The sequence below is a fragment of the Phodopus roborovskii genome, unplaced genomic scaffold (assembly GCF_943737965.1).
Source record: "Phodopus roborovskii unplaced genomic scaffold, PHOROB, whole genome shotgun sequence".
Taxonomy (NCBI): Eukaryota; Metazoa; Chordata; class Mammalia; order Rodentia; family Cricetidae; genus Phodopus; species Phodopus roborovskii.
Window position 1 is genome coordinate 18,104,354 of NW_026126407.1, and position 11,715 is coordinate 18,116,068.

At 43.7% G+C, this 11,715-nt stretch overlaps 1 protein-coding gene across 1 annotated transcript in view; it reads right to left on the reverse strand.

Annotated features, from left to right (window-relative positions):
• The window catches only part of Fbxw10b (F-box and WD repeat domain containing 10B), a 32,010-nt gene extending 24,923 nt beyond the window's left edge, over positions 1–7,087 (reverse strand). Inside the window, exons 1-4 of the mRNA XM_051180399.1 lie at positions 6,373–7,087; positions 3,909–4,081; positions 1,785–1,983; positions 1,558–1,685 (exon numbers count right to left, since the gene is read on the reverse strand). Coding sequence (XP_051036356.1) covers positions 1,558–1,685; positions 1,785–1,983; positions 3,909–4,081; positions 6,373–6,886 — 1,014 coding nt within the window. The 5' untranslated portion in view covers positions 6,887–7,087. The remainder of the gene's footprint in view (positions 1–1,557; positions 1,686–1,784; positions 1,984–3,908; positions 4,082–6,372) is intronic.
• Positions 7,088–11,715: the final 4,628 nt, after the last annotated feature.

Genomic DNA, 11,715 nt, shown 5'->3' on the forward strand with positions numbered 1-11,715 from the left:
GGTAAGTTCACAATAGCTAATGAAGATTATTGTATTCTTGAAAATGCAAAGCTAAGTGGTCTCTCTCTGGGTGAAGTGATGCATTCATTGGTGGCATTTAACCATTCCATGATGTACATATACTTCAAAACATCATATTCTACATAATAAATAGTACAATGTTATCTATTACCTCAAGAAAAATATTCTGTGGTACTAGGGGTTGAAGCAACCACTCTACTACTGAGATACATCCCCAGCCTTAAATATATATTCAAAACATGAATACCACACACACACCACGTGCACACATGAACGCACACACCACATGCATGCATGTACAAGCACACACATACATGCACACATGCATGCACACACGTGCACATGCATGCGCGCGCACACACACACACACACACACACACACACACACACACACACACACAGAATGATTCCTCTTCATTTCTACCCTCCAGAAGAAAGGGGGAAGACTAGTTCTTGGTGAAATCTGAAGGTGATCAGGCCTGACCAGTTAAAGCAAGATTGTGTGTGAACAAATCAAGAAAGATGGTGAATGCCAAATGCCTGGAAGGAAGCCAACATGAGAGAGGAGTGGATCCTGACAGTGACCTACTAACTGTGCCTGCCTCTCTTCCTTAGTCACCACCTGAACAAATGGTTTGGGTTAGGTTCCAGGTAAGAAATGAAGGTAGAAATGCTAGAGATGCTTACTGTTGGAGAAAACTTTATTAACCTAAACCCTGTGCATTTGGGCCTTGTAACTATATGGATAGCTCAAAGCTGATTCAGGAGTTCACCTATGGGCTCCCTGGTTGTAGAAGCCACTATAACTCTCTGTGCAGAGGAAGAATTTTCTGTCTCTCTATATATTTGGTTTGGTTTTTGATCTTGTGGTTCTAGAGATGGTAATTCAAGAGGTCTATTGTATGATAAATTTCCAATAGATAATGACAATAGATTATATTCTTGAAAATGCAAAATATTATGTTCTATGTTCTCTCCACTATATGAGGTCATTAGCTAATGACATTAAATCATTTCACAAGGTAAAGCTCCCAGAGCTCTGCACATGCTAGAAAAGAACACCACCAATGGGCTGGAGTCCCAGCCCCCTGAGGGTTAGGAAGTACCTGGGCTCCTTGGAGATTTCTATTTTTTTAAGAAAATGATTATTTCCTACATTTGTGTGTATGTGTGTATAGAGGGTGAGCACATGTACCACAGCACATGTGTGGCCAGAGGACAACTTGCAGAAATTTTTTCTCTCTTTTCATCAAGTGGGTTCAGGAGATTGAATTCAGGTCATCCGGCTTGGTAGCAGGTTCCTTCACCCACTGAACCATCATTCTGGCCCACCTGAAAGGTTTCTGTATTTGTTCCTGATGAGTACAATGACAACAGAAAGATACATGTTGACCCACAGGGAAGCCAGAGCACCAGGGAGCGGCTGCATATGTGGATAGGGAGCCCTTTTGGGGTCTAGCAGGGAGACACCAATGCTCAGCCTTACTATGGAAACAGAGCTGGTCTCTAGACACACCCCTTTCAGACCCAAAGTACCTGCAGGAGAGAAATCTGGTTCTGAATGAAGGAGTGCATGGACAGGTCCACCTTGACCTGCTGGGTCAGAGCAGCCCAGTGCTGGCTCACAAAGGCACACCTGCTCAGGCTGTTCCTATCCAGCATTCCTGGGAGAAGAAGAAGAAAGAAGATGCACCCAGAACCCCCCCCCCAGAGCTGGACCCAGATGGGAAGTCCTGCCAAGTCCCTACAACCACCCAGCATACTTAGAATGTACTTGGAGAGGTGGAGGGGCAGGTAACGGATAAAGTCCCGATATTTGCTGGACCCGGAGGACAGCACTTGGACTTCGTCTAGACTCAGCAGCAGGTTGCAGGGATCATCTTCCAACTTGGATATGCCCGATTTTCCAGAAAGCTGTCTATTCATCTCAGAAATACACTGGAGTGAACTCTTTCCTTTTTCCTCTAGAGCAAAGCAGGGGGGGTAGATGGTTGAGTTGAGTCTGTAGTAACTCTAGTCCCCAAACAAAGCCACTGGAAAGCTTGTCCCCAAATAAATCTTCATGTCTACCCCTGGGCCACTGGATCTTCTCATCAATCTCTTTGCCCGCGGAAATAGAACCTCTCCACTCAAACATCTAAGTGCTTATCAGCTCCATATGTTTTTAGTAGTGAAGACTGAAGTGGCATCTTATCTGGAGTTTCCTATGAAATACTCCAATCAGAGATGGAGAGAGATCAGTTCAGAAAGTGCTTGCTGCCCAAGTAAGTCTTGGTCCCACACACCAACTTAAAAGCCAGATGCTGTAGTCCACACCTGTAATCCTAGCACTGAGGAGGCAGAAACAGAAAGATTCCTGGGGCTCACAGTCTAGCTATCAGTGAGCTCCCAGTTCAGTAAGAGATCCTGCCTCAAAAAATAAAATAGTAAAATGCAGAACAATTAAGAAGAATACCTTATGTCAACCTCTGACTTCCACATGGACCCACCCAGAATCTACACACACACACACACACACACACACACACACACACACACACACACACACACACACACTGCTCTAGTGAAAAAAAATAATTTGAAAAGAGGGAAGGGTGATGAATTGAAATTTCCAGGATTAGAGGTGTAGCTCAGTGATACAGCACTTACTAGCAAGGATGAGGTCTGAGGTTCAGTCACCAGCATCACAAAAATACTAGCATTGCTAAAACATTGATCATCATTGGTCAGTATGACTAGCTATTGTGCTGTTCTGTGTACCTTTAAGTTTTGAAATTTTCATTTAAAAGGTATTTTGTATTTCTCATACATATTTCATGGACTGTCATGAATCACATACTGTTTCAGACAATAAAGGACAGCATGTGTGACCTAGCCTTGGTATATACTAGGCTATACCATGCAGGTGTATGAAAGTTTGCTTCCAGATGTTCACACAATGGCAGAATCAGCTGACAATACATTTCACAAAACACATCCCTAGCTGAGTGTGGTGCTGTACACCTCTAACTCCACCACCTGAAGGCTCAGTTCAAGTCCAGAGTCATCTACATAGCAAGCTACAGGCCAGCTAGGACTAACGACCCATGAGTTCATGTGCCTCACTTCAAAGAACTTGGGAAGGTCTTCAGGTCCACAGCCACATTCCCCACAACATTATTTTTCCCTCACAAAACTGAATCCAGTGCTTCAAACACAGCCGCTGGTGGGCTGAACTCTAGAGGGCCACCATGTACCATAGTAGAGCTTAGGAGACAGTGTACACTGTGGCCTAGGATACAGGGAAAAATCCAAAGTTCCTTTCTGGTCTCTGTTTTCAGGAATATCTTAGCCCATGGACATGAAAGCATGGGCATTAGTGGTAATACTGACGTGATCTTATCCTTCTACCCTTACCAGCTGTAAGAACTAAATGACAAAAAAAGAAAAAGAAAAAGAAAAAATCCAAGAGCCCAACACATAATGCTAAGTGAAGGTTAGTCTTAACAGCTAATGTCCCCAGCTTCTAGCGCCTCGCCAGTGCCCCTAACTCCACTGAGATTTCCCAGCCTCATATAGAAGCTCTTTGATGTCACATGAAGTCACATCCTGGAAAAGTCACCATAAGTAAAAATAATGTCATGACTATGATTGTGATAGGGAGGATCAGGTGTTCAAGGCCAGCCAGGATACATACTAAGACTGACCCAAAAAGCCACAACAAAAAATTTTGACACCCCATAACCATTAAAAAAGAAAAAGAAATCTTAAGTCAAACTATATTAAGTGCAGTTATTCTCTGACACAGGATGCTATCAAGTCACAAAAGACCCACCAAAAGTTAAAAAAAAAAAAAAAAAAAACCTGTAGGTGGAGCCATCTAAGTCTTGGAGACCTGACTCACCTGCAGTAGTTGCTTCTCTCTCCACATTTTCAGTCCCGACTTTATTTCGAAAAGCTCTGGACATCGGGAAAGACATGGGTTTGGGTCTAGCTGCCCAGTAGATATATGAGGTGTCAGATGCAGGGTTGTAGTTTTTCTCTGGGTAAAATATTACATCACTGGAGTCTTGACGGAGGCCTGATGAACGAATGAAACCCAAAACAAGTTTGCTATCGAAGTAGGTGTATAGAGGGGAATGAAGAAGGGAGAAAAGGTCTGGCTTTTCCTCATTTGGTTTAAATATAGCCAGTTTCCTAAACCTCTCAGATTCAGTCAACTGCTAACTGAAAATTAAAAATATAAAATAAAAGTTAGAAAGCCATGTCTGCTTCAGACAGGCATAGAGCTTTGTTAACTAGTCTCTGAACAGTTCAGCATAGCAACTACCACAACAATTGGTCTGTAGTCAGTTTTATAAATGAACTAGAGGCAATTTAACGTTCCTGGGAGGTTTGCATAGGCAGTACAAATATCAGATTGCTTTACATTAAAAAAAAAAAAAAAAGAATGTGAGCAGCTATGGATATTGAGGTCCTGGAATCCATGTGCTCCCCCTCCCAAGCACACATACACAGACATAGCAAGAGAAGCATATGTATAGAACAAACCAGAGGCTTATTGGTTTTTACCCAAGGCCTCTAAGTTTCGGTGTAAGAATCTGAGGAAGCCTCCACCGGGGTTCTGCCAACAAACCTAGACTGCAGATTTCATTAACACCCTGTTCTTGAGGAGAGAGTGGTGGAGCCATGGGAGGAGTTGCAGGAAGGATGGATCTCTGAAGCTCTCCCTGATTTCCTTCAACGGATAACTGCCTTGTAGCAGATTAGATATCTTAACTTTTGTTTGGTTTTGGTTTCTAAGGCAGGGTTTCTTTGTGTAATAGAAAGCTTAACTTTTAAGAAGTATTTATTTTTATTATTCTTAACTATGTGTCATGTTGGAGATATGGGCACTAGAGTGTAGATGCCCTTGGAGTTCAGAAGAGAGTGTGGGGTCCACTGGAGCAGGAGGAGCAGGAGGTTTGAACTGTCCAGTATGGGAGGGACCTCTGCAAAGCAGGGCCTTCCCCTAATTGCTGGACCATCCCTCCAGCCCCAGAACTTCTAACTTTTTAAGAGAGATGTTCTCCTAGGCAAAGAAATGTGCCTTAATTTTTAACTAGGCGTAAGCAACCCCAATAGCCGAGTCTTACAGCATGGGATAGAACCATAGACAGAGAGCTAGGGACATGCATGCACATTGCACAGTAGGACACAATACAGTGGAGTGTGCTGGGGGCAGGAGAGGGGGGGGAAAAGGCAATTGACATGTGTAAGGATCTAATTGTATAGTGAAATTTCTTTGGAAGTTATGAATGGCGGTGCATTCCTATGAGTTAACCCCAGCTCTTGGGAGACTGAGGAGGGATACTCTTGAGCATCTAGGCTAGCCAAGAAAAGCAGACCTTGTCTCTGAAGTGGGGCAGGGTTGTCCCATTAGCCTACAGATAGGATCACAACTCAAATATCCTTTGGGGACAGGAAATACCCACCTTCAAGAGCTCAAACTCCAAAATTCCTCTGTGTGACCACACCTCCTGCTCTGCTCCCCACCCCTGGCAAAACCTCTCCTCCATTCCCTTATCTCCCTAAATCTCTCTACCCTAGGACCCCTCCTAATCCATAGACTCCCTCCTCTCTTCTGGTTTCTTTGGCTTCCAAATCTTTTCTGTCAACACTCAGGACCAAGAAGGTTCTCAGCAAGGTCCAGCAATGTCTGCATCAACCAGAAACAGACACCTGGCCCCTCAGGTGCACCAAACACCACCTAGGACCAGCTACTGGGTCAGGCTCTGACAGAGACCTATAGTCTGTATTTTACCAAACTCTGTTGGAGACTCGAATGCAAACCACTGCTTATGAACTAGTGCCCTGGGCAATTTTGGACTTTTAGTCACATTTTGGCCTCTAAAACAACTTATTAAGATTTGGTTTCATGCTTAAGCAAGAAACATGGTAAGATGAAACTTTTGTAAGCAGTAAATTGTGCCGTTCGGCTCGGCTTCTGCCCATTGCAGCCAAGAAGCAAATCACAGTTTCACTCTTGCATCCCTCCTACACCCAGTCAAATCGTGGTGCAAGAAAGAAATGACAGCAGTTTGCAGTGGTCAGAGCCTGGAACCAGCCATTCCTGGCCCCAAGGCAGACAGAAAGCTGTGTTCAGTCCCCGGGTTGAAAGATCTGTCCTTCCTTCTGTGTTTCAGCTGGTAGTTTTCTAGAATGAGGTTGCACTCAGCAGTTTCTCCCCAGGCAAACGGGTAAACGAGTGGGTATCAGGACAAGGTTCACAGAAGCATGCCCTGCACTGTGGGCAGTCACTGTCCTCCCAAGTCAGCCTGCACCTGTGCCCCCTTAAAAGCCTGCATTCTGGTCTCTGGCCTCTGCTCTCACCTGCGATATTGCTCCACTCTTTCAAGAACAGGACTCTGATCACATTGGCAGCAGTGAGCAGTAACTTTGTGTCGCACATCTGCAGCAGCAAGAGAGTGTAATTTGCCTTAGTCCGGTGGGTGCTGTTGCCAAACCAGTACAGGATTTCCTTCATCTTCTGCTCTACTGTTTCGTCCAACATCTGGTTCAAGGAGGACTTCACAATCTTCTCCTCCTTCCCCTCCTTCCTGCTATGTTTGATCCTGGACCTGTTATAGATGAAATCCTTTCCCTGGGTGGTCTGTAGGATATTCTGGAAATAGTGTAATAAATACAGGCTATTTAACTGCCCCAGGATGCTGACTAGGAACCTCCTCTGGGATATGTCACTGACCCTCCGGAACCACTCTTTGGTAGCAAAGATCTTCCAGGCTAAGACACAGGTTTCACACTTCTGGCACACAGGAACCCAATCGAGTCCCCTTTCACAACGAAAATACGGGGCCTGCTTAAGTCTTGATTCCATATTTTCCATAACTCTCAGATGACCAGTTCATTTTAACCTTGCCCGTTAGCAACACCACCAAACAACAGAGGGAGAGGGTAAGCAGAAAAATAGCCTTTTCGGAGCCTCTTCGTGATAAACATCTGGAGAAAACAGAAGCCACTGCGATGGATGGTAAACTGGTCTGACCCAGAAACTGCCTGTAGAAGTCTGGTTTTTTGTACTGACCTCCTTGGAAACATGGCTTTACCGTAAATCTTCTAAGCCTGGCACTGGAAAAGTAGAGACAGTTGCTGTATATTCTGGAAGAGCTGGTCATCTCATTTCTAGAGCAGATATGCCCTTAACCAAATGTAAAATATACACAGCTCCTTTTAAAAACAAAAATGTCTGGAGCTTTCAGTTGTTGTTATTAAGGACTTTTAAATACTCATGAATATAAACTTAGATGTAACATTTGTAGCCTGCTGTTCCAGTGTCCTGCGAGTTATGGCCACAGTAAAAGCATAAATATAAGTTATTTAATTACTTCTCAGTGCTAGACAGAAATCTTCAGAGAACTACTGTCCTGTCTAGAAGTGCCACTTGTCCCAAGGATATATCAGGAGTTGATGTCTATCCTCAGTCACGTACCCACCCATGTAGTTGGGAGGTAGTGTGGCTTGGTAGTGAAGACTGTGAGGGATATAGCTTCTGAGTCTGGGCCCCAGCCCAGCTGATCCTTGCTCTGTGGACACCAGTAGGTTGTTTCATCTTCTTCAGTTTCCTCATCTGAAAGTGGAGACAGTGATGGTTTCTACTTCACAGAGGAGTGATGAGGATTACGTGAGATACTGTACACACAGTACCCAAAAGACTGCACAGCAATTAGCATTGCCCTCACTACATGCTATCACCCTATTGTCATTGTCATCTCCGTTTATCCAAGGGAGATACAGCCTGTGAGCCCAGGGGATAGCAAAAGCCACAAGATAACATCAAACCCTGAATAGTGTGTTTTCCTACACACACATACCAGTGATTAAAGTTTAATTAATAAATAAGGCTGAATAAGAAAAGTGCAACCATAATTGTCTTGGTTAGGGTTTCTATTGTTGTGCTAAAGGAACCTGGAGAGGCTTACACTTCCATACCACAGTTTAGCATTAAAGGAAGTTGGGGCAGGAACCTGAGGCAAGATACACAAGCCATGGAAGAGCACTTTTAACTGGCTTGCTCTTATGACTTGCTCAGCCTGCTTTATTATGCAACCCAGGCCAGCTGCCCAGGGAAGGCACACCCACTGTGAGTTGTCTCCTCCCACATCAATCATCAATCAAGAAATACCCTGCCCCAGCCTGTGGGGTCAGTCAACGGGGACCCTAAGGGAGAGAGCGAGAATGAGGGGACAAGAGACACGAGAGATGGAGACAAGACCGTATTCTGATCAAGTTTCATTTATTGAATATAACCACAGGGTTTAAGTAGCAGAGAAATGGGGGGATGGGCCAAAGGGAGGATGTGAGGGAGACAGAATGTCCTTCCAAGCAGAATGCAGCTGTTCTGCTATATGATAAGCCTGCAGCTGGGACTCTTTCAGGGTCAGGCTGCATCATATGGTTAACAAGAGAACAGTCATAGGAGAATGGAAAATTACCAGTATGTTAGTATCTAAGAGAGTAGTAGGAAAGATGGCTGTTAAGCTGCTAACTTTGCTCTGGGGTTCCCCACAATACCCCAGTACAGGCCAACTCATTTTCTGAGTTGTGAGTCCCTCTTCCCAGGTGATTTTAGCTTGTATCAAATTGATATAAAAGGAGCCAGCACAACAGCAAAACAGAAAACAGAAAATTTTTTCCATAATATATGATAAAAGTATATGAATGTGGCCTCCCTTTTCAGAACATTTACATTGTATAGGAGTGTATTTTCATCTTTAAAAAAAAATTATTTTGAAGACAGGGTCTTGCTCTACAGGCCAAACTAGCCTGAAATGTGTTTCTTTTGCCTCTGCCTCCCAGCTACTGAGATCACAGGCCCTCCTGTCTTGTGATGTCACCAATGGTTCAGACTGGTGTTGAAGAGTCATTGAAACCTTGGAACCAAACTTCCTATTGAACAGGAGCTGCTATATTGTTATTGGAATTATCTGAGTCAATGTGCACTACAATGTTTGTGTGTATGTGTGTAGTTAATACACTCAAATGCATGCAAGGAAATACTGTGTGTGTGTGTGTGTGTGTAGCTTTTAAACAAAAAGCAACATGAAATGTATGTCTTACCTGCTATCTGGGATAGTTTTCCTTTAGCCCTGACTCATGATATCCCCAGAAACAATGATTTGGACGTTAGAGCCAAAAACATGTACATATGGCTCCTCAAGGAGACTTCTGCTCACCCTGACATCCTAGAAGAAAATAAGACTTTCCCTGAGCTTTGTAAAATATTCAACATCAAGCATAACCAAATTCTAGGAATTAGTGAGTATGAATGAAGAGTACATGGGTGTCCAATGTTCTAGTTTCTCAGTTTTTCATATTTTTGAAATTTTTCCAAATAACTAATAAAGATGGGGAATGGAATCACTGGAAAAGGCCTAGCAGCAGTCACTGAGGTGCAGTAAGATAATTCTCCTTCATACAAAACTAGGTTCATGTCTTAGCTATGTGGTCTCGAAAGTTACACAGCTCTTCTGAGATGGCTTCAGTTTCTCTACTTAGAAGAACTGAAGGGAGAAAACTAGATGTGTTATAGCTGATACATAGGTCTAGGTAAACACTTTGGGCTCAATTGATATTATTATTTTCATTACTGCTCTGGTATATAACACTAGATGATTTCCAGTGACCTTCTGAAGGCTAGGGCAGATAGAGGAAGACAGTAGAAATCATCACCTGTGTTTGCTGACATTGGTGGTCACATATTGGGACTAGGTCAGGGACAAATGAGGTTAGTTCTAAAAGCTCACCCTCTTCTGTGTAGAGAGAACTGGACAGCAGGCAGAGGGCATTGAAATCTGACTCACGACAGAGGAGGCAGACAGGAAGAGGGAGGCCCAAAGCACACTGTCTGAATACCCAAGAGTCGGTGGATCAACCTCACAAGTGCCACAGCTAAAATTGCCTTGTTTTTAAACGTTTGGCTACATTAGAATTATAATCTGTTAGACTGACCTACATCCAGAAGCATTTAGAGTCAGCCACTCCAGTTTAGATACAAGGATGTATTGCTTAACTCTATCATGCTTTCTTGCTGCATGACCTGGGGCAAATTACTTAATTTCTCTGACCTTGGTGACATCTCATCTTCCATCCACGTAACAGTATCTATATCTCAGGCATTCCAGGATTAGGTGAGAGAAGAAATGAGAAACAGTGTTCAGAAATAGCCCCAAAGGGAGTGTGGTGCTATGAGGGTGTGTGGCCTTGTTGGAGTAGGTGTGGACTTATTGAGGGAATCATGTCACTGTGGAAGTCTCATATATGTTCAAACCATGCCCAGTGAGACAGTTCACTTCCTATTGCCTGTGGATCAAAGATGTAGAATTCTCAGCTCCTTCTCCAGCACCCTATGCTTGCACACTGACATGTCACACCATGATGATAATGGACTAAATAAACCTCTGAAACGGTAAGCCAGCCCAATTAAAGGTTTTCCTTTATGAGTTGCCATGGCTATGGTGTCTCTTCATAGCAAGCTAAGGCAACACTAAACTAAGACAACACACACACATAAACACACACAAGCCAAACTCCTTTCTACTTTGCATTAATTTTCAAACCAATCTGACTATTTGGGAGGACACATAAAGACCTCATCAGAACCTCAACATAGACATATTTAAAGATAGATAGAGACCCTGAGTCTGAGTGTTTGGCTGGCTGAACTTACAGATGGCTCCCATTCATGCTTGAGGAGTGACCAGAGGTCAAGAAGCTTTTGGTGGTGGGTGTCTGGCTGCTGTTGGTGCTGTTTAGAGCACTAGTGTTCTGCTCAGGATACTGTGGAGCAGGTTGGCTATTGAGAGATCTGTCCTCTCGTGGGGAGTCCATTATACCCCCTAGCTCTGGATAAAATAACTCCCAGGAAGCTGGGCAAAAGAGATGAGGACCCTGCCTCTGAAAGAACATCTCTCTACGCAAGGGGCCCCTAAGCCAATCCCTGTCTACTACTTCATCTGCCTTCCCTCAGCACCCAGGCCCTACCCACGTTTCCAACACAAGATTGGAGTGTTCAGGGCAGCATTTAGCTACACCACACCAGTGGCATCACCCACAAGAACAGCAGTAAGCCCAAGTCATCCCATTGGAAAATAAAGCTTCCCACCAAACTTAAACTTTTGATCAAATGGGAGATGGAGAAAAGAAGGAATCGAAGGATGGGTCTGAAGGGAGGATGATAATGGTTTTATATTACCTCCCCATGGTTTCCATGTGTATCCCTAGCTATCCTAGAACTATCTCTGTAAACTAGACTGGCCTCAAACTCAGCTCCTGAGTGTTGGTGTTAAAGGCATGCACCACCACCACCTGTCTTTATGTAAACTTCTTGAGAACATATTTTTACTTGAAAAGACAAGCCAGACAGTGGTGGCACACACCTTTAATCCCAGCACTTGGGAGGCAGAGGTGGGTGAATCTCTGTGAGTTCCAGACTAGCCTGGTCTACAAGAGCTAGTTCCAGGACAGGCTCCAAAGCTACACAGACAAACCCTGTCTCAAATAAATAAATAAATAAATAAATAAATAAATAAATAAATATCAGGCAGTGCCTAAATTCCATCTAACTGTATCAAAGTGAGTTCCTTCTGAGGTCTGGTTTGCTTTTTGCTTTGTTTTTTTAGGTAAGGCCAGATCATGGGAAGTTGGAAGACAGAGAAC